Source organism: Elephantulus edwardii, unplaced genomic scaffold (genome assembly GCF_000299155.1).
Source record: "Elephantulus edwardii isolate Elephantulus edwardi_28Jun2011 unplaced genomic scaffold, EleEdw1.0 scaffold00026, whole genome shotgun sequence".
Taxonomy (NCBI): domain Eukaryota; kingdom Metazoa; phylum Chordata; class Mammalia; order Macroscelidea; family Macroscelididae; genus Elephantulus; species Elephantulus edwardii.
This window is the reverse complement of record NW_006399776.1, coordinates 22,643,873-22,666,811: the sequence shown is the minus strand read 5'-3', so window position 1 is coordinate 22,666,811 and position 22,939 is coordinate 22,643,873. Positions and strand designations below refer to the sequence as shown.

The following is a 22,939-nucleotide window of genomic DNA, read 5'->3' as shown; positions in this document are numbered from 1 at the left end:
TTCAATTGTTGTTATGTGCTGTCGAGTTGTTTGTAGCCATAGTGATCCTATGAACAACAGCTTTGAACCCTGTTTCATCTTGAGTCAACCTTATTATCTCTGACACACCTATCCTTATTACCTCAGTCACTGAATCAATCCATCTCATCGAGGGTCTTCCTCTCCTGCGCTGTCCCTCCCAAGCATGACGTCCCTCTCCAAGGACTGGTCCCTCCTTGCAACATGTCCAAAGTATGTCAGATGAAGCTTCAGAATCCTTGTCTCCAAGGAGCAGCCTGGCTTCACCCTCTCTAGGATGGACCTGTTTGTTCTCCTAGCAGTCCATGGTATATTCAGTACTCATCTCCAGCACCATAGCTCAAAAGACATCAATTCTTTTATTTTCCCTAGTCATTATCCACCTTTCTGATGCATAGCAAGTAACTATAGACTATGGCCTGGATCAGGTACACCTTAGTCTCTAGACTGACATTGCTGCTCTATAGTACTTTTGAGAGGTCTTTGACAGCAGACTTCCCCAATGTAATTCATCTTTTAATTTCTTGGCTGCTAGACCAAGAGTGTTGATTGTGGAGCCAAACAAACTAAAGCTGTCAACATCTCAATCTCTTCACCATCTGTCATAATGCTGCCAATTGATCCAGTGGTGAGAATCTTTGTTTTCTTGATGTTGAGTTTCAATCCATATTGAGAGCTGTAGTCCTTGACCTGCAGCAAGTACTTCAGGTCATCTTCTGTTTCACGAAACGGGGTTGTGTCATCTTTATAATGTAGATTGTTGATAAGTCTACCTCTAATCCTGATGCCACATTTCTCTTCATAGAGCCCAGCCTCCTGGATAATCTGTTCTGCATACAGGTTGAAAAGGTATGGAGATAGGACACATCCCCGGTGTCCACCCTTCCCTATTTTGAACCATGCGGTGTTCCTTTGTTCAGTTCTGACAACTGCCTCCTGGTCCAAGTATAGGTTTTGCATAAGCATGATCAAATGTTCTAGGATTCCCATTCTTCTAAGAGTCAGCCACAGTTTGTTGTGATCCACATAGTCAAATGCCTTTGTATAGTCAATGAAACCCAGATAGACATTCCTCTGGTACTCTCTACTTTCAGCCAAGATTACATTACATTAGCTTACATTAGCTATATTATCCTAGTAGCATAGCCTCTTTTAAACCCAGCCTGCACTTTAGGCAGTTCTCTGCAGTCTGTTGGGTCACCTTTCATTTTCAATTAGCCTCTGGAATTGTCAGAATTAACAAGGGAGACCTCAGGAACTCAAATAAAGCATGCAATAGGCTGGTTCTTCGTCAGCCTTTCAGTGGTATTGTCCTCCTCTATCTTGACTTTGGGAAAACTGGTACCAGTTTCTTGCCAAAAAATGGACCTTGAAAATTTTTAAACATTAGATGTCTAATTTAGTTGCACATCATCTGAACTATGTATGAGCTGTCAGACAGGGAAGCTCCAACTACTACTTATGCCAAACCTATGACCTGAAAATGAAGATTCAACCAAACTGGAATGAAGCTAGAATGAGGGCACTGAACCAAACCTCAATGATCTTACAGTTGGTTTTTTTAAAAAATTTGTTTAGGTGACCTTAAAACCAAATTAGTTTTCCATTCTTTGGATGCAGTCCCCTCTATGTGTGAGCATTCTCCTTGCTTCCATCCTGGGTTCCTAGGCTCCATTCGCCTGCTTCCCTGCCTTCTCAAATTTTGCTTTTGGGCAGATGCTACTCTTTTGATCTGGGATAAGTCAATGTTCTGAGAAACATGTTCTGCACGCATGTTACTATTTAATATATACACCTGCCTTTTATTTGACTATAACATGGTTTCTGGAAGTCTATTATATTTTGAAGGGTGTTTAAGGGCTAAAATCCTGGGGGTTCTACCAGTCAGTTCATTAAACATAAAACACTCATTTTGACTAGTGGTTGATGGAAAAAACAAGCCAAAGAATTTGTACACCAATGTTCATTGTAGTACTACTCACATTAGCCAGAAAGTGAAGTATCTTAAATGTCCATCAGTAAATGTATAAACTGTAATATACATGGTTTCGTAGGAACTGACAGCAGCACATCTCCCTCCAGATTATGCCATCAGAGCACAGGACATATCTAGCTATCTGGTGGTCTGGTAGTAAAACGTGTTCCCAAACCAGAGGGATGCAATTTTAGTCCAGCTGGTTTGCAAGAGGATAGGTAATCTCCATGTGATTAACTGCCTCTGAAAGGTCAGCTCAATTCCTCTCTATCCTGACTCAACATTATCCATGGCACATCTATCCTCATTACCCCAGTTACTGAATCAATCCATTTCACTGAGGGTCTTCCCTTCTTGAACTGTCCTTACACCCTGCCAAGGACATCCCTCTCTAAGGACTGGTCCTTCCTTGCAACATATCCAAAGTGTATCAGATGAAGCCTAAGAATCCCTGCCTCATAGGAGTAGCCTGGTTTCACCCTAAGACGAACCTGTTTGTTCTTCTGGAAGTCCATGGTATAGTCAATTCTCTTCCCCAGCACCACACCTTAAAGGCATCAATTATTTCTATCATCCCTAGTCACTGTCCACCTTTCTGATGCATAGCAAGTAACTGCAAAGACCATGGCCTGGATCATGTGCACCTTAGTCTCCTGAATGACACTGTTGATCTTCAGGACTCTGGAGAGGTCCTGGACAGCACTTTCCCAGCGCAATTAGTCTTTTGATTTTCTTTGTGGTAAAAGGATAGGGAATCTCCTCCTTTTTAGTTTCTAAAAACCCACTGTGGGGTCAGCTCCAAGTTGGTTCCAACTTGACAGTAATGAGAGAGAAATATTATGATTGTCATGAAGTCCTCATATATGCTACATCATGGATGAACCTTGAAAATATGTTGTGAAACCCAAGGACAAATACTGTATCATCTCATTTATATTAAACAGGAAATGTACAGAAATCAAAGATTATGAAATTATCTGCTTAGGGGATGCTGAGTTTCTGTTGATGGTGGCAGAAAAATTTGGAAGAGAATACTAATAATGGTTGTACAACATGATGAATGTAATCAATGTCACTGAATTAAACAAGTAAAAAATTGAATAGGTTATTGTTTTGTTACACATATATTTATTGAAATAAAATTAAAAAAACAATGAAAGAAGCTAAGGAGTGGTGGGAGAAAAGGCAAGTTACTTTTTATTGACTTGGACGTGGGCTCTGTAGTGAAGCCCCTTTGGGTTTAAGAGCATTTTTCTGTTTCCTTTCTTCTTCCTGCAATTTCTGCTGCTGCCTGAGCTGCCATGCCTTTAATCCAGCTTCCATTTCCTGTGAGAGCAATACCACTCGTCTCTGTAACAGACAGGAAAACACTGTGGATAACATCTGGGCCTTTCTGTTCTGCACCATATATCCTTTCACTCAGAGATCAAAGTCAGAGGTTTCAGCTGGAAAATGACACTGCTGACTGGGGAAGGGGCGGGGACCATGTCCTGGGTCTGGGAGCAGGAGGAAGGCAGTAAAATGTGGGGCAGAATGTCTCCTATGTGTTTTCTGCTTGAGGGGTGTCCCACTCTTCCTCCCATCTCTGTTAAAGTCCTAACATGTTAGCACAGATGCTGACAGAGCGCAAAACAAATTACAATTTGAATTTTCTTTCTCTGATAATAGACAGGTAGTACCAGCCAGAATCTCTAGTCACTCACAGCAAACTTCTCCCTTTCGGTTTTTCTTCGAAGCTGGCCTTTCATTGGAGGAGCAGGCCGACCATCTGCAATTAGAAATGACATAAAGGCAAGTGTTAAAGAGATTGTCTGTAGCACACTGTGCAACACTGTGATAGGAATAAGGGGAGAACCAATCTCTGTAGTGCCTCTCCTCTATTTTACACTAAGCTCCTAAGCCTCATATTCAATTTCACTCTTTCAAACAACTGAACTCACTGCCATCAATTAGGTCATGACTCATATCTGACCTACTATCAGGTTTTCGGAAGCTGTAAACTGCACAGGAAGAGGCTGCCCATCCTTCTCCCAGAGTTGCTGGAAAAAGCAGAGACGTGCCATCTTTGGGTAAGCAGCGAAACTTCCTCTGGACTAGGCCACCAGAGTGCTTTAGCTTGAAGAAATCAAGGTATTCTGCACAGCTATGTTGAGTTTTAGCTTCAGAAACTCTCCACTCAAGGGATCTGATCTCTGCTCTACTGGATTTTTGCACTAAATTCCATCCTAATCCATGACAAAATGCTCTTTTCCTTCTAATCACTTTTTTGGATCAGGTTTTGGGTTTGGGTTTTTTTACCACCTCAAACTTTAAATTCCCAGAAACATTTCAACAACTTCTGAAAAGACATGCTTATGTATAATTTAATATTAATCTATTCACTTTGGGGTATTTCTTGTGCTATTGTATTGTTATTTAGATGTCTCAAATTGTTTTGGAAAAGTGGGAAAGTACTGACATTTTAATTAATTTTTAAAATGTTCCTTTAAAAGAAAAATGTCTATGTTCTGCTTTCCCAGTGAGACTTCTAGTTCCTTGGGATCAAGGCTTGCATAGTGCAGTGTAGGCATTTGGCATGGATTGAATTGTATGCTCCCCAAAATACATGTATGTAATGAAGTAATGTAGAAGTTCTGCAATAATCTGCCACAACTGTCAAAGGTGCAACACCCTTAATTGCACCATAGCTCGGATCTAATACAAGGGAGGCATTCCCTGGGTTGTAGCCTGTATCAGCTGGTATAAAAGGAAAGCAATGTGAAGAGAGATGGGGGAGCCGAGTATGAAGGAAGAACTGTCAGGAGTGGAGTGTATCAGTGTACCCTCTTGAACCTACGTCCCTGCAATGGAAGTTCCTCAACACAGAGGAAGGCCAAGACCTTGAGATCTCCAGAGAATGCTGGGTCTACAAATGCTTAAGGAAACAAGGACCTCCCTCTGGAATCGACAGAGCAGAGCCTTCTCCTACAGCCGGCACCTACATCCAGGATCTGTGTTGTAAAGGTGGACTGGCTCCTGCTTAGTTCTAGTCCTGGCTTAACTACATCCTACTTGTGTCTGCAGTTAATTTATTTCTATAAACTACATGGAGAGAGTAGGTAATGGCTTAAAATTCTCTCATGTCTCTTCTAAGACTAATATCTTTTCTGCTCCTTTTTAAAATTTATTTTTAGTGAGTGTGTGTATACCGTAAAATTAGATCTGACTGGTACAGGAGGAGATTGCCCCTCCTTCTCCAACAGAGCATCTGGTGGATTGGAACCGCTCACCTCTGAGACTGCAGTAAAGCCTCTTGCCACTAGGCCACCAGAGCGCTCCCTGTTCCTTCTTTTAAAAAAGTAAAGGTGAAAATTCTTTTTCTGAAGAGAGTCTACCATCCTTAAACATCACTCTTAGATGCTCATTTGGTTACCAAACTCTTTTAACAGTGCATTCACCACAGAAAAGGCAGTGATTTCTACCTTTTTAAAAACACCTATATATCCTGGTGGCCTCGTTTGTAGGAGGTGCATGGCTAACTTAAAGGCGGTCAATTTGAATCCACCATCAGCTTCAGGAGATAGTTAGTATTTTCTCTTGCAATTTATAGCTTCCAAAAACCTGCTGGTGGGTCAGTTCTGAATTGATAGTAACGAGGTGTTTTTGTTTTGTTTTTTAGGAAAGTAGCCCGTTCCCACTGCGGGCAGTCCTGAGTCAGAATCATCTTGTTTATCCCTTACACGCCTACTAGCTTTATTTTCCTCGGTAATTTACAAAATAGAGATAAAGTGTCTTCATCTAAAGCCTCTGTTTTCCAAACAAGAAGTTAAATTCCTTCTGCAGTTGGCTGCCCAACTCTGACACCCCCAGACTCTCTCCATGACGGGGCGGGAGTTCCATCTGGCTGGAAATCTCTTAAGATGAAGGGCAACATGCGCGCTCACCCGCGTAAGACCAGTCCGGAAGCTCCGTAAGGGGCCCGTAGCCCGAGGGGTTGGCAGCCCAGCCTTGCCTGAAGGAGAAAAGGTGCCAGGTGAGGTCCCCGACCGGCCCGGGCCCTCCCATCTCCCCAGCCCCGCCAACAACTCACTGCAGCCGCCAGAAGCCGCCCGCCCGAGCCGCCGCGCTGCAGTGCAGCCTCCGGACACCTAATGGCAAACGGGGCAGAGGTGAGGGAAAGCCGCACCACCGGCGAGGGGACGGCTGGCCGCGGAGCCCACCGACCGCCCCCCCAACACTCACCGAGAAGACGAGCCGCCGCAACAGCCATAACGCAGTGGAGAGGGCGGAAGAGGCGTGGCTCCCGAGGCGGTGCGCGGCGGGGGGCGGAGCTGCCGTCTCTGCGTGGTTTGGAAGCACTGGGCCCCGCCATCTTGGGTCGCCGTACGGAAGGGAGGGAACGAACAGTTTTGCTTCGCTCGGTGCCAGTTGTGTTCTAGACTGAGGTGTGAAAGAACTGTTCCCGCTTCTTCTGGTCCTTTGGAATTTATAATACTGTCTCGTAGAGGCTTAACAGCTACATTATCTCATTCTGTAGTGTCTTGCATTAAAGTTGTAACTCAAACTCACCGCCATCCATCCAGTGGCTTCTGACAACAGTCCAGTTTGGGAAGCTGTGAATTTAAATGCGAGCAGACTTCCTGTCTCCCTCAACTCCGCCGGTGCATTAGAACCTCTGGAAGCGCATGCCTTTGTTACCAGCTAGTGTGATACTCACTGTGTTACCCAAACTCTTTGTATAACCATTTTCTTTTTCCAGACTAAACGAAGTACTCAAATTTACCAGAAGCCCTCGAGCGGACTGAAACTGGTAGAGACCCTATGAAGAACAGATCAGAACTCTAGCCTAGTCTGCGCCATTCTGGCAGTCTTTTGACATGTTCCAGCTCATTGTTAAAGTCACTATGTCATTGTGCCTTGTCTGTGGTCTTCCCAATCAAATCTACAGTGAATACAAATGCGAGTTCAAATCTTAATTTATCCAATAATATTTATTGAAGAAATTCTACGTGACAAGTCCGTGTGCAAAACCTTACCTTGCTAAAATTTGCAGTCTAGAGCAAGAAGATAATCAAATGACTACACACATTAATGTAACCTGACAGTTGAGATGAATGCTGGGAAGGAAGAAACTCCTGTAAGCGCACAAAGGGGATTTGATCTGGAAGAGCCCGTCAGAGAAGGCTTCCTTGAAAAGGTGCTGGCAAAATAACCATGAGATACCATTAATAACAGCAAAATTGAACAGAAAAGCAAACAACAAATGCTGGTGAGGAGAAACTGGCACCCTTATTCACTGTTGGTGGGAGTGTAAAATGGTGCAACCACTTTGGAAAGCTGAATGACACTTTCTCACAAAGCTGGAAATAAATAGAAATACCATTTGACCCAGCAATTCCACTGCTGGTAATAAATCCTAAGGAAACCTGAACTGCCACGCAAGCAGATATATGCTCACCCATGTTTATTGCAGCTTTGTTAACAATAGCAAAGAGTTGGAAACAACCCAAGTGCCCATCAACAAACGAATGGATAGAGAATCTGTTGTATATTCACACAATGGAATACTATGCAGCATTGAGAAACAAGGAATTCATGAAATATTATACAAAATGGGTAACCCTGGAGGACATTATGCTGAGTGAAATATCTCAGTCACAAAAAGACAAATACTTTATAATGCCACAGTTGTAAAGCGGGACTGACATTGGGGTTGGAGGGAAACTAAGAAAAGAGGGGATGAATAATATATACTGCATTGAAACAGACGAGGGAGACAATTATTTAAAAGCGATATATGATTAGGTATTATTGTCATGACAAGAGTTCAGAGTGAAAGCTGCATAGTGGAGTGGACTGGAGGAGGGGGGTTGTATAACAGTGAAATAATTTTTTTCAAATTTTCAAAGAGAAAAGGGAACTGGGGGAAGCGGTGGGCAGGGAGGAAAATATGCAACATTATATGAATGGAAGTTCAAAGTCTGTAAACTTTCATTAAAATTAATTTTTAAAAAAGGTGTTGGCAATGAGATCTGATTCCAATTTTGTAAAAGCTACTACCCCACATTGCTTACAATACTATCATATTTGCAACAACCCTGTGAGGTAGATATATGTAATACTCAATTTATGGCATTTCCCTTCCAATAACTCCTTCCTCAGTCAGTTCTGATGTAAGTGAAATACTTTTTCATTGTTATTGCTTTTTATTTTTAGTATCTTTACAAATCTAATCTTTCCCTTTAAGGAGTTGAAACATAGCATATACACTTACAGGCAATATTTTAATGGAGGCACGCATAACAAATGCACAGATTATAAAACGTTACAAAGAGAGTGAAGAAGAGCTGGACTATACTGGCATTTTGTCAGTGTGGTAATAACTCCAAGTGTGGAAAGTTTCTACTTAGGGAAGGTCTGGATTACCATTGCAAAAGGGGTTGACATTTTTAGTTAGAAAATTACTGAGAGTTGTTTGTATGGTTCTTGCTTTTCCCCCTTCATTAACATGGCTTTGCTTCCTGACTGCCTATCAACGTACCAAAGTGATCAGTGTGTTTGGGTCCATATTTTCAAACAACTGAATCCCCTGATTTAGTTTATTCCTTTTTTGTGTGTGATCCAATCATCTAATACATTTAAGAGTGATTTTAATAAAACAAATTATGAAAGCTGACACGTCTCCCATGCTTCTGCATCTCTTTCTTCATCCCAGTACCAATCTTACTCCTTTCCTTGGTCCAAAATCTGACTGGCAAGAGCAGGTCTACGGTCTTTGCAAAGCTTGTGCAGGAATGCAGGGAGCTGGCATCTCAGATGACACTGACGTACACACAACCATCCAGTCTTCCCCATGACACCAAGAACAATAGACAAAGCCTCCTGGGAAAGACAGAAACTCTGCTTTTGTGAAATAAAACAAGAAATACCCTGAGCTCCTTTTCTGTGAACCACAGTGGTGTGTGCCAGGCCTCCTATGGACAGAAATCCCCAACTTAGTTTAAAAAACAATCTATACACCAGTGTTTTGAACAATAAACCATAAAACTGAATAACCAGTTGTTACGTGCCATCGAGATGCCTGCGATTCATAGCAACCCTATGTAAAATAACTCTGAATTCTTGCTCTATTCTGAGTCAGTCTCACTGTCTTGGACACACCTTCTCCCAGTCACGGAGTTAATCCATCTTATTCACGGTTTTCCTCTCCTGTGCTGTCCCTTCATTTTTCCAAGTATGATGTCCTTCTCCAGGAACTGGTCCCTCCTGGCCATATGCCCAAAGGATGTGAAATGGAGTTTCAAAATCCTTGCCTGCACTGGCCATGGTGGTGTGAGCCTGTAGTCCCAGCTACTCAGGAGGCTGAGGCTGGAGGATTGCTTGAGTCCAGGAGCTCTGGGCTGTAGTGCGCTTTGCAGATTGGGTGTCCACACTAAGTTGGCATCAATATGGTGACCTCCTGGGAGTGGAAACCACCAGGTTAGCTAAACAGGGTTGAACTGGTCCAGGTAGAAAATCCTTGCCTCCAAGGAGCAGCTTGGTTTCACTCTCTCCAGGACAAACCTGTTTGTTTTCTTGGCAGTCCATGGTGTGTTCAATATTTTTCTCCAGCACCACAATTCAAAAACATCAATTCTCCTTCTACCAACCCTACTCATTGTCCAGAACTCTGATGTAATTGAGAACACTGTGGCCTGAATCAGGTGTACCTTAGTCTCTAGATTGACATTGTTTCTCTTTACCACTTTGGTGAGGGCCCTGAGAGCATCTTTCCCCAGAAAAACTTGTCTTTTGATTTCTTGACTGCTGGTACCAAGAGTGTTGATTGTGAAGCCGAGCAAGCTGAAATTGTTAGCACCCTCAATCCCTTCTTCATCCATCATGGTGCTGCCAAATGGCTTAGTGGTGAGAATCTTTTATCTTCTTGATGTTGAGCTTCAGTTGGTCTTGAAGTCTACAGTTCTTGACCTTCTGCAGCAAACACCTGAGTTCATCTGCATAATGTATGCTGTTGATGAGTCTTCTGCCAATCTTGATGCCATTTCCTATTAATAAAGTCCAGCCTCCCAAATGATCTATTCCACATATATATTGAAAAGGTATGGAAATAGGATGCATTCCTGACATACTCTTTTGCTGATTTTGAACCATGCAGTGTTTCCTTACTCTGTTGTAAGGACTGTTTCTTGGTCCAAGTATAGATTTCTCACAAACACAATCAAGTGTTCTGGGATTCTCATTCTTCTCAAAGTTAGCCACAATTTATTGTGATCCACACAGTCAAATGCCTTTACATAGTCAGTGAAATACAGATAAACATTCCTCTGGTACTTTTTACTTTCAGCCAAGATCCATCTGATATTAGTGATAATGTCTCTGGTGCCAAGACCTCTTCTAAACCCAGCTTATATTTCTGATAATTCTCTGTCGATGTACTGTTCCAATTGTTTTTGGATAATCTTCAGTAGGATTTTGCTTGTGTGTGGCATCAGTGAAATTATTTGATAATTTCCACACTCTTTCAGATCACCTGCTTTTTTTTTTGAATGGGAACAAACATGGATCTCTTCCAGTCAGTCCTCCAGATTTCTTGGCACAATCTAGTGAGAGTGTACAGGGCTGCATCTGTTTGTTGAAATATGTCAATTGGTATTCCATCAATTCCTGGGGCTTTGTTTTTTGCCAAATCCTTCAGAGCAGTTTGAACTTCCTCCTTCATCACATTTACCTCTTGATCATATTCTGGTTCATTAACTTAAGCGTCAGCCAATTCTTTTTGGTACAGTGACTCTGTGTACCCCTTCAATCTTCTTTTAATGCCTTGAACACAAATGAATGAAGATCAGATGATTTTTGAGACATCTTCTTCTGAGATGAAGTCACAGCAAAGGCATTAAAAGCCAAGAAGGCTTTTAATTGTATGTACCCACAACCATACACACAAAAAGATCTGAACGTCACCTACCTTCTGGCGGTCTAAGATGCTGAGACTCTGAAGACAGCTCAAATATCCCTGGAAGAGTGCCCCAAGAGAAACAAGCTTGACTATGCCATCATCAAGTTTTCCCTGACCACTGAGTCAGCCATGAAGAAGATAGAAGATAACAACACACTTGTGTCTATTGTAGATGTCAAGTCCAACAAGCACCAAATCAAACATGCTGTACAGAAGCTGTATGATATTGATGTGGCTAAGGCCAACACTTTGATTAGGCCTGATGGAGAGTAGAAGCCCTGTCTTTGACTTGCTCCTGACTATGATGCTTGAATGTTGCCAACAAAATTGGGATCATCTAAACTAAGTTGAGCTGGCTAATTGTAAATACAAATTTTTCTCTCACACACACAAAAAATTATTCATAAAGAAAGACAAAGGCCATTACAAAGACAGAGGAGGAGGCAAAGACTGAAATAGATGTCAGTAGATAGATACTCTGCATATTGCTCAAGAGTGCCAAGAAGCAAAACAAAGGGAAGAAATCAGGAAGTTAAGGAGCTAAACAGAAGATTTCAAAGGAAACCTTGGGAAGACAAAGCAAAATATTACAATGAAATGTGCATCTTCTACTAAACATCTGAAAATAGGAATATCAGCACATTATGTACTGCAGCATCATATGTTGCTGCTGTTGTTGTCATGTGCCATCAAGTTGCCTGTAACTCATAAAGATCCTATCCATAATAGTGTTGAACCCTGCTCTATCCTTAGCTAGCCTCACTGTCTTTGACACACCCGCCTCCATTATCCCAGTTACTGTGTCAATCCATCTCATCTGGGGTCTTCCTCTCCTGCGCAATCCCTCTAACCCTTCCAAGTATGATGTCCTTCTCCAAGGAGTGGTCCCACCTGACAGTATGCCCAAAGTATATGAGACAGAGCTTCAAATTCCTTGCCTCAAAGGAGAAACCTGACTTCATCCTCTTCACGATAGACCAGTTTGTTCTCTTGGCAGTCTGTGGTATGTTCAATGCTCTTTCAGCACCACAACTCAAAGCATCAATTCTTCTTTTTCTACCAGCTGCTCCATAGGAAAAGGATGAACAATCTCCTACCACATGATTCTAGAGTCTCTGAAAAACGCATTGGAAGATTAGTTGTTGTTAGATGCCAGCAAATAGACTATGACTCATAATGACCCTATGAACAACAGACCCGAACTTTGCCCCATTCTGTGCCATTTTCACAATCTCAGGGGGAAAGGAGCCCATATACTTGAATATAAGTCTGAGACTACTAGTAAGTGGCAAGCCCAAATTTGTCACTCTTCTCATTTATCCTATATTTCCCATTTTTTAAAAAAAGCTTTAATATAGCACAAATGTAAAGACATCTTAAAGAGGATAATGTGAGTGAAAATGCTTTATGTGGAATTCTTACAAAAGTGCTTTGTACTGTATGGTGTGTGCTGTGGGAATGGGACCTGAAAGAGTGATGTAATGGTGGTGTATCTAGAAGTGGTGTACCTGGAAACTTATCATTTCCTTCAGCAAGACTGAGATTTCCCGCAGGAGATGGCTTTGAGTTATGCTTTGAAAAAGTGGAAGGGTGGCTCCTTGTTAAGAAGTAAAAGTAGCTATTTTGATAACAATAAGAATAATATAGGCCAGGGGTGAATCAGAGGAGAAGATAGAAACAGGGAAACTTGGCTACAAGCTAATAGATGAATAAGCGAAGGGGAAATGCTGTAAAAAGAACAAGGGCCACCTGGAGAGGCCATATCTGACCTTTACCAACGTCAAAAAGTGGAGCTGTCTCTGGCAACAACATCAGCATTACAAAACCAATTCCCATGAGGTCAGACATGTCCCTTTATGCTCCTGTACCTCTTCCTTCTCATCTCAACCTCCATCTCACTGCTTTGCTGGATCCAAAATCTGATGCGATAGCTCACCGGCCACACAGAACCATATGGGGAAATAAAAAGGTTATAATCTTGGTTAGTAGCAGAATATGGTCAGGACATCTTCCAAAATGTGTTCTCAGGTACCTCAGCCTTGAGCCTCACAACTTTAGGCCAGTGTTACAAGTTCTCAGTCCCACCAACATTGACTCCTCCCTGCTGGAGTTGTCCAGCAAACTTGGGCAAAGGCTCTTCTTAGCTTAGCTCTGATTCTGTCCATGGGGAATAGCAGTCAGCTCCCTCTCATGTTGGTTCTCTGGTCCTCTGCTTCAACTTCCATAGCTGATGCTCTGGTCCTGAAGGACCAGTTGCATTCTCTTGCTTCTCCTTTTTTGCTGGCAAGGAAGAAGATTCTCCTTCTGCTGCTGGACCACTCAATTTAATGGCAAGATTAGCCAATTCTCTTGTAGATAGGCTAAAATGCCCTATTCACATATTCCTGTCATCCACATGGCAAGGCAAGCAAAGGCTAGAAAAGCCATTTTGAATAAACCCATAACATCTCAGATGGGAAATATGACAGAAATATATCATTTTTATCATACATTCATACATATTATGCTCCATTTTTACTGTTATAAACACTTCTAAAATAATTATTTACTTACTTTGGTTTTTATAATTAATCTGTGAACTGGATAAGGAAGACCAGGAATCAGTCATTCTGTAAATTGCTTGTAGTTTTCAGAGATCAAGGAACTGAACAAAAAGTGGCCTTTGATTTATTATGTTAGTGATAAAGACTTGAGTGACACCTTCCACATGTCTGTCTCCATAAACCTTTGACTGATATTAAGATGGACAGCTGAAGTAGACAGCACTGAAATCTCATTAAGTAGTTTACCATTGAGGAATCAAGTGGTAGAAGCCACAGAGTGAAGAATAATGTGTCAATGTTCAGGAGATAGGAAAGATGACAGGCTGCCTCTATCACTTGCACTATATGAAGGAACAGAACTAGCACACTCGACTTTATAGTAGCTTGCACAATGGGATGAAGCTGTGTTTTAAAAAATTATAGAAAAAGTGCAACAATGAATGAATGAAAACCCAAAATCTCTGTAAATGTTCATTAAAATTAATAAAATTTAATAATTAAAAAAAATTAATAATAAAAATTACAGAAAAGAGTACATACAAGTCAATTATAAAAGACTAATATTGTACGGTCTCATTTATATAAAATATCTGGAACAGGTAACTGTATACAACACATAGTGGTCAAAGTGTAATGTAGTTACTAGGAATGAGAGGGAGGAGATAAGGAGGCATTCAGTTTATGGTGATGGAAAATTTGGCAATGGGTTCTACTAAGTGATATATTTTAACAAACAGATGCATTCCTGGATGTGCTCACCAGGTGTCAAGAAATCTAAAGGAAAGCTACTTGGCCAACTGACTGGAAGAGATCAATATTTATTCTCATTCTCCAAAAAGGTGATCTAACAGAGTATGGAAATAATGGAACAATGTCACTAATATCACACACAAGCAAAATCTTGATGAAGATTATTTAAAAACTACTAGAATGGTACACTGACGGAGAACTGCCAAAAGTACAAACTGGTTTTAGAAGAGGCTGTGGCACTAGGCATATCATTACTGATGTCAGATGGATCTTGGCTAAAAGCAGAGAGTTCCAGAAGGATGTCTATTTGTGTTTCATTGACTATACAAAGGCATTTGACTGACTGTGTGGATCACAATTTGGGCTAACCTTGAGAAGACTGGGAATCCCAGAACACTCACTTGTGCTCATATGAAATCTATATCTACCAAGAAGCTGTTGTCCAAAAAGAGCACTGCATAGTTCAAAATCAAGAAAGGATTGTATCAAGAATGTATCCTTTCTCCACACCTTTCCAAACTCTATTCAGAACAGATCATTCAGGAAGCTGGACTTTATGAAGAAGAATGTAGCATCAGGATTGGAGGAAGATTTACCAACCACTTTACATTAAACAGATGACACAATCTTACAGAAACTGAAGAGAACTTGAATTTTTTGCTGCAGAAGGTCAAGGACTGTAGTCTTCAATATGGATTGAATCTCAACAGCAAGAAAACGAAGATTATCACCACTGGGCCAATTGGCAGCATCATGATAGATGGAGAAAAGATTAAGGTTGCTAGCAGTTTCCTTTTTTCTTGGCTCCACAATCAACACTTTTGCATCAGCAGTCAGGAAATCAAAAGGCACATTGTTTTAGGAATTTCTGATATCCCAGAGTGCAAAAAAGCAATGAGGTCAATCTAGAGACCAAGGTGCACCTGATCCAGGATATAGTCTTCTCAGTTGCTTGCTATGCATCAGAGAACTGGACAATGACTAAGAGTGACAGAAGAAGAATTGATGCCTTTGATTTGTACCAACACTCTTGGTACCAGCATCCAGGAAATTAAAAGACGAATTTCACTGGGAAAATCTGCTGTCAGAGAAGACCTCTCCAAAGTACTGAAGAACAACAATGTCTGCCTGGAGGCTAAGGTGTTGCCTGATCCAGTCCTTGCAATCACTTGCTATGCATCAGAAAGCTGGACAATGACTAGGGGTAATAGAAGGAGAACTGAAGCCTTTGAGCTGTGGTGATGGAGAAGATTACTGAATAAACCATGGACTGCTAGGAGAACAAACAGGTTTGCCCTAGAGAGGGTGAGACCAGGCTGCTCCTTGGAGGCAAAGATTCTAAAGCTTCATCTGACATACTTTGGACATGTTGTAAGGAGGGACAAGTCCTTGGAGAGGGATGTCATGCTTGGGAGGGTGGAGGGACAGCGCAGGAGAGGAAGACACTCGATGAGATGGATTGATTCAGGGAGTAGGGTAATGGGATAGGTATGTCAGAGACAATAATATTGGCATAGGATAGAGCAGAGGCTAGGGCTGTTGTTCATAGGGTCATTATGAGTCATAGGTGACTTGGTGGCACATAACAACAACAAAAATGGACTTCTAAGATAACAAGCAGGTCTGTCCTGGAAAGGGTTGCTTTTTGGAGGCAAGGATTTTAAAAATCTACCTGACATTCACTTTGAGCATGTTTCCAGGAGGGGCCAGTCCTTGGAGAAGGACATCTGTGGGAAGCCAGATATCATGCTAAATACTTATAATAAGACAAATACTTTATCAGGGTATGTGGGAGGTATGGCTACAAGCTGGAATTCATCCTGAAGCACTAAGGCACACGTTAGATGTTTACAGGGGTAGGCACTAAGGTAAACCTTAGGCATTTACATGATTCTTGTATTGTATTTGCTAACCCGTCTCTCTTGAGTCAAGCATAAGGTTTTCAATAGAAAGAGCTTAGCTTCATTTGCATAGAATTCTCTTTGTGGTTTGCTCCCTGGCAATTTTCAATAAAGGCACAGGGAAGCTGAGATGGTGCTTCAGTTGTTCAAGAACTGTTTGCCTCCTGCTTTACCTCTGTTTACCTATACATTCTTGGTGCTCTGTTTTATTGTTATTATTATTATTTCTTAGTATACTTTACCCTCGGTCTACAACAGACATCATACTAAGAATGGTGGAGGGTCAGCACAAGAGTATAAGACCCTGGCCACAGCAACAATAGCAAAGTTCAACAACGCAGCAAACAACAAATACTGGTGAGGTTGGGGAGAGATTGGAACTCTTATTCACTGCTGATGGAAATGTAAAATGGTACAGCCACTATGCAAGGTGGTCTGGCACTTTCTTAGAAAGTTGGAAATAGAAGTACCATTTGACTCAGCAATTTCACTGCTTGGAATAGACACTAAAGAAATCAGAGCCACAACTCAAACAGATGCATGCACATACATATTTATTGCTGGATTATTCACAATAGCAAAGAGATAGAAGTAACCTAATTGTTCATCAATAAACAAATGGATAGAAAAATTATGGTACACCCACATAATAGAATACTACACAGCACTGGAAAACAATGAAATGGTAAAAGATTACACAACATGTAGCCTCAAGGACACTATGCTAAGTGAAACGACTCAGTCATAAAAGGATAAATACTGTGCAGCACCACTGTTCTAAAATAGGACAGACATGGGGGGGTTGGAGAGGGAATGGGGAATGAGTAGATAGATAATGATCACTGCATTGGAACAGATGAAGGCAAGAACTGTTTGAAAGGGATATATGGGTAACAAAGGAAGAAGTCCAAGATTCTCTGAAAGAATTGTCGAAAAATAAGCTCTCCCCCACCTTCCGGCAACAATAGCGAAGTCCAACAGAGCAGCAAACAACAAATGCTATTAAGGCTGTGGAGAGATTGGAACCCTTATTCACTGCTGGTTGGAGTTTAAAAAAGTACAACCACTATGGAAGATGGTTTGGTACTTTCTATAAAAGTTGGGATAGAAATATCACTTGACTCAGCAATTCCATTACTGGGGATATACCCTAAAGAAGCCAGAACCACCCTCCAAACATGTATGTATATGTTTATTGATGCATTGTTTACAATATCAAAGAGATGGAAGCAACTCAAAGCCCATAAAAAAATTGAATGGATAGAAAAACTATGATATATTCACACAATGGAATACTACACAGCACTGAAAAAACAATGTAAACCACATAAAGCATTACACAACATGGGTTACCCTGGAAGACATTATACTGAGTGAAATATGTCAACCATAAAAGGGCAAATACTGCATAACAAGACTATTATAAAACGACTCTTATGGAAGAAACTAGGAAAAGAGTTGATATAGAACACTGCATTGGAGCAGATGATGGAGAAGACTGTTTAATACATATATGACAACTGTCCAGAATAAGAGGTACATTGCAAAGTAGGGAGGGAATTATGCAACAATGAATGGCCATTAAGTTTACAAATAAAGATGTCAATTGGGAGAGGGGGTTAAGGAAAATGTGCAATAATGAATGAATGAAAATATCCTTTTCTGTAACAAAAAAAAAGAAAGGGATATATGATTATACATTATATGTATGAGAACAGTCTGGAGCAAGGGGACACTTAGGGGGATAGGGAAGGGTAAGGGGGAGATAATGTGCAACAATGAATAACTTTTTTTTTAAAAAAAAGAGTGGAAGACCCTGGATGAGATGGATTGACAAAGTGATTGTGGCAATGGGGCCAGGTGTGTCTGAGAGAGTGAGGTTGTCTCAGGATAGGGCAATAAACATGGATGTACATACATCTGTTTGAGTTGTGGCTTTGGTTTCTTTATATTCCTAGCAGTGGAATTTCTAGGTGAAATGGTATTTCTATTTCAGATAGGGTTGCTATGAACTTTAGTAAACTCATTTGGACATAACAACAACAATTGATGATGGTTGTACAGCATGACTGATATAATTGGCATTATTAAACCAGGCTGCTCCTTGGAGGCAAGGCTTCTGGGGCTTCGCCTGACATACTTTGGACATGTTGTAAGGAGAGACAGGTCTTTGGAGAGGGACATCATGCTAGGCAGAGTGGAGGGACGGCGCAGGAGGGGAAGACCCTCTATGAGGTGGATTGATTCAGTGACTGGGGTAATCGGGATGGGTGTGTCAGAGGTAATGAGATTGGCACAGGATAGAGCAGGGTTTAGGGCTGTTGTCCATAGGGTCGCTATGAGTCGTAAGCGACTCGACAGCACATAACAACAACAACATTGTACACATACTCGAACTCTGGTGTCCTAGTGGTAAGAAATTGTACTGCAATCCCAAAGGAATGTGGTTTGAATCCACCAGCTGCTCTGTGGGAGAAAGAGGGATAATCTCCTCCCTTGAGATTTATTGCCTTTGAAAACCTGCTAGAGGGTCAGCTATGAGTAGGTTTCTGATTCAATGGTATACAACAACATTGTACATGTGAAAGACATCGAATTTCAAATGCCATGTTATCTATATTTGTGTGACAATCATAAAAAGTAAATGTAGCTTTTTAAAATATGAAAAAGACATGCATTAAGATGAGCTAAAATGTGAACATTATGAACTCTATATGCAGAAGGGAAAACACATAATCATTCCTTGGCTATGGGCATCAAGAAGCCAGAAGCAGAGGACATCCGCATCAGGATGGGAAGTTTGATCAGAATGGGGAAGCCTGGGAGGGAGACAAGTCCAACTTTTGACGTTGTTAGTGTGATATGGCAAGGGGACAATCTACAGGTTGTAAATAGCAGGAAATATGGGTTGAGATTTGAGCGAGAGAGACAATGGCCTAGGTTAGGGGGTGGAAAGGGAAAGAGAGAATAGGCTAACAGCTAACATTATTCCGAGTATTCTTGGGGGCCTCAGGGAGAGTGAGGTTAGGCACCTGGACAGCAGCGCTCTATGACTTCATCAGCCTCACAGCAACCTGAAAGCAATGTCATCATCTAGGCTCTATAGATGCCTTTGTTAGACTTGGTAAAGGCAAGAATTAAGAGCAATGTGAAGCATCGGGAGTGTCAACTTCATGTCTTTCCTCTTGGGTTGAGTCAACAAAAGGGAACTACATTCTTGCTATTTTTTTTTCTCTGACCACTGAGCTAAACTCTTTTGTTTAAGTAACAAGGGAATCATTTCCTGTACTTGGTTTTAACATTTCATTATTCACACTTTTAAAAAATTTCCTTTGAATTCTTTTTTTTAATTAATTTTAATAAACATTTATAGAGATTTTGGATTTCCATTCATACATTGTTGCATTTCCTCCCCAAGTTCATTCTTCTCTTTGAAAAGTAAAAGAAAAATTCTTTCATTGGTATACAATCCCCTCACCTCCAGTACACTCCACTATGCATCCTTCATTCTGGACTCTTGTCATAACCATAATATCCAATCATATATTGCTTTTAAACTGTTCTCTCCCTCATCTGTTTCAATGCAGTATACATAATTTATCCAATTTTTCTTGGTCTTACCCCAACCCTGATGTCAGTCCTGTTCTACAACAGTGGCACTAGGCAATATTTGTCCTTTTGTGACTGAGATATTTTCACTCAGCATAATGTCCTCCAGGGTCACCCATTTTGAATAATATTGCATGAGTTTCTTGTTTTTCAATGCAGCATAGTATTCCATTGTGTGAATATACCACAGCTTCTCTAACCATTCATTTGTTGATGGGCACTTAGGTTGTTGTTCACACATATTTTTCAATATACTTATTCAAATATGCTTTCGTTCTGTCAGGTCTGTGCTTATAGAGTTCCTTTTGTAAAAGTTCTCTATTCTATGCTTTTAAACTACTGTGATGAGATGGAGAAACATAAATGATGTCATGACTCAGTCATTAGCTGTCTTGTTTTCAAACCGCTTCCCCTCTTTGCATGCTGTGACTAAATTCTAGGACTGAAGTTGTGTTCAAAAGAGAGAACTGCTCTCCTACATTGCCATCCTCTTCAGGACAGCTCCAAAATAAAATTACTATACTATGACAATTAAGAATCTGCCAGTTGCTCCACAGGAAAAGGAAGTTCAATCTCCTTCCATGTGATTAAACCAACTCTGAGAAAGCTACAGGTTGGCTCTGACTATGGGTCAGCTCTGACTTGAGGGCACTCTACAATAACTCCATGTAAGAGATCTCAGAGGTGGAGGGAGAGGATGCTTCCTTCCTTCTTCTCCTCCTCCTTCTTGCTTTGTTGGAGATCTCAAAGGTGAAGGCCAGGAAGCAGGACTGGCCATTCTGAAATAATTATTGTTAATTGCTATCGAGTTGAACATGACCCATAGCGACTCTATGAACAAAAGGCCTGAAGCCTTTCTATAACTATTGTAATTTATGAAAGTTCATAGAGTTTCCAGAGGCATGATGTTTAGGAAGAGGATGCCACTCCTGCTTCCAAATCAGAAGTAATATGCCTCTCAAAAATCCTAGGAAAAACAGAGAAATATAGTACTAGAGGTAAACCCCAGAATGAAAACCCCTTGAAAGAAGGAAAAATAGCTGTAAATAACCCTTTAATAACTGGGGTGTGAAATGTATGAAGCATGAAGGAAAACTGGAAGTTGTAAAAAAATGAAAAGGAATACATGAAGATTGACATTTTTGGCATTGGTGAATTGGATGGACTGGCATGGGCCACTTTGAATCAGACATTCATATAATCTACTATGCCAGGAATGAAAAACTGAGAAAGAATGGTGTTGCATTCACAGTGGAAATAAACAATTTCAAGAACTATCCTAAAGTACAACGTTGTGAATAATAGGTTACTATCCATGTGGACCAATTGGTAGCATCAGGATGGATGGTGAAGAGATTAAGATTGTTCACAGCTTCAGTTTGCTTGGCTCCATGGTCAACACTCTTGGCACCGGCAGCCAGGAAATCAAAAAACGTATTGTGATGGGAAAGTCTGCTGTTAGGGACCTCTCCAAAGTACTCAAGAGCAATGGCATCTCTCTGGAAACTAAGGTGCGCCTGATACAGGCCATGGTCTTTGCAATCACTTGTTATGCATCAGAGAGTTGGATAATGATTAGGGAGGATAGAAGGAGAATTGACGCCTTTGTGCTGTAGTACTGGAGAAGAGTATTGAATGTTCCATGGACTGGCAAGAAAACAAACAGATCCATCCTAGAGAGGGTTAAACCAAGCTACTCCTTGGAGGCAAGGATTCTGGGGCTTCTTCTGACATACTTTGGACATGTTGTAAGGAGAGACAGGTCCTTGGAGAGGGACATCATGCTTGGTAGGGTAGAGGGACAGCGCAGGAGAGGAAGGCCCTCTATGAGGTGGATTGATTCAGTAACTGGGGTAATCGGGATGGGTGTGTCAGAGGCAATGCAGTTGGCAAAGGATAGAGCAGGGTTTAGGGCTGTTGTACATAGGGTCGCTATGAGTCGCAGATGACTCAACGGCATATAACAACAACAGCAACAACAACAACAATCCATATGCTTACAAGGAAGACCTGTTGATATGACTATTATTCAAAATATGTGCCAACAACTAAAGTGAAAAAGGAAGATATTAAGGATTTCTAAAAACCTTTATAGCCCGAAGTTGGCCTAACATACAATAGAGATTCATTAATAATTATTGGTGAATGGAATAAAAAAAAAAGTTGGAAACAATGAGGAAGGAATGGTAGTCGGAAAGTATGACTTTGGTGACAGAAATGAGATTGGACTTAGAATGATTGAATTTTGTGTATTCAATTTGAATGATTGAATTTTGTGTATTCAATTTGTTTTTTTATTAATCACAAATACCATACCTTTAAAAAAAAATAAACCAGAAATGGTGAGTTTGCAAACGGACTTCACCTTTTGGACTGCACTGGAATCAGATTGACTACATCTGTGAAAAGAACTGTTGGAGAAGGTCAGTATCAATAGTCAAAACCAGGCCAGTTACTGACTGTGAAACAGACCATCAGATACTCATGTGCAAATTAAAACTGAAGCTGAAGAAAATGAAAACAAGTTCACAAGAATAAAAATATAATCTTGAGTCTATCCTATCTGAATTTAAAAATCATCTCTGAATAGAGAGGCATTGAACACAAATTCTCGAAGATCAGATGAGTTATGGGATGGCATCAAAGATGTTATCCACAGAGAGCAAAGGGTCATTATAAAGTCAAAGGAGAAAGGAAAAAAAAAAGGATGACAGAAGGGAAGACACTCTGAATATTGGCACCAGAGCCTTAAGAAGCCAAAACAAAGGGGTGAAATGCAGACATAAGAGATGAGCAACAGATTACAATGGGCAGTTTGAGAAGACAAAGTATTACAACTAAATGCACAAAGAACTGGAGTTGGAGAATAAAAAAGGAAGCACTCGGCATTTCTCAAGTTGAAAGAATTGAAAACCAAATTAAAACTTCGATCAGCAAAAAGAGATGCTATGGGCAAAATCCTGAATGATACCGGAAAAATCAAAAGAATATAGAAGAAATACAGAGAAACTGTATCAAAAAGAATTGGTTGACACTGAAAAATTTCAGGCAATACAATCAAAAGGCAATGGTAATGAAGGAAGAAGTTCAAGCTGCACTGAGGGCATTGGCAAAAATTAATGCTCCAGGAATTGATGCAATAGCAATTAACATGTTTCAGTTAACAGATGCAGCCCCGGACATGCTCACCAGTTTATGCCAGGAAATA

General features: G+C 40.9%; 1 protein-coding gene across 2 annotated transcripts; it reads right to left on the bottom strand.

The window, feature by feature from the left end:
• Nucleotides 1-3,166: 3,166 nt before the first annotated feature.
• MRPL52 (mitochondrial ribosomal protein L52) lies at nucleotides 3,167-17,278 on the bottom strand. 2 transcript variants are annotated; one of them, XM_006883128.1, is made up of 8 exons: nucleotides 17,272-17,278; nucleotides 15,929-15,933; nucleotides 14,860-14,868; nucleotides 10,503-10,505; nucleotides 6,063-6,120; nucleotides 5,917-5,984; nucleotides 3,697-3,761; nucleotides 3,171-3,343 (listed from the first exon to the last, which is right to left on the bottom strand). In XM_006883128.1, exons 7-8 carry the CDS (start codon nucleotides 3,739-3,741, stop codon nucleotides 3,191-3,193), a joined length of 198 nt encoding a protein of 65 aa, XP_006883190.1. In that variant the 5' UTR covers nucleotides 3,742-3,761; nucleotides 5,917-5,984; nucleotides 6,063-6,120; nucleotides 10,503-10,505; nucleotides 14,860-14,868; nucleotides 15,929-15,933; nucleotides 17,272-17,278; the 3' UTR covers nucleotides 3,171-3,190. The 2 variants fall into 2 exon arrangements, with proteins under 2 accessions (XP_006883191.1, XP_006883190.1); XM_006883129.1 differs by lacking the exon at nucleotides 10,503-10,505 and having other exon boundaries at nucleotides 3,167-3,343.
• Nucleotides 17,279-22,939: the final 5,661 nt, after the last annotated feature.

Excerpts from the sequence above, each read along its gene's own strand:
- MRPL52 (XM_006883129.1), bottom strand. The coding sequence starts at position 3,741 with ATGAAAGGCCAGCTTCGAAGAAAAACCGAAAGGGAGAAGTTTGCT. Across the intron at positions 3,344-3,696 it reads CCGAAAGGGAGAAGTTTGCT|AGACGAGTGGTATTGCTCTC; the intron begins GTGAGTGACTAG and ends TGTCTGTTACAG.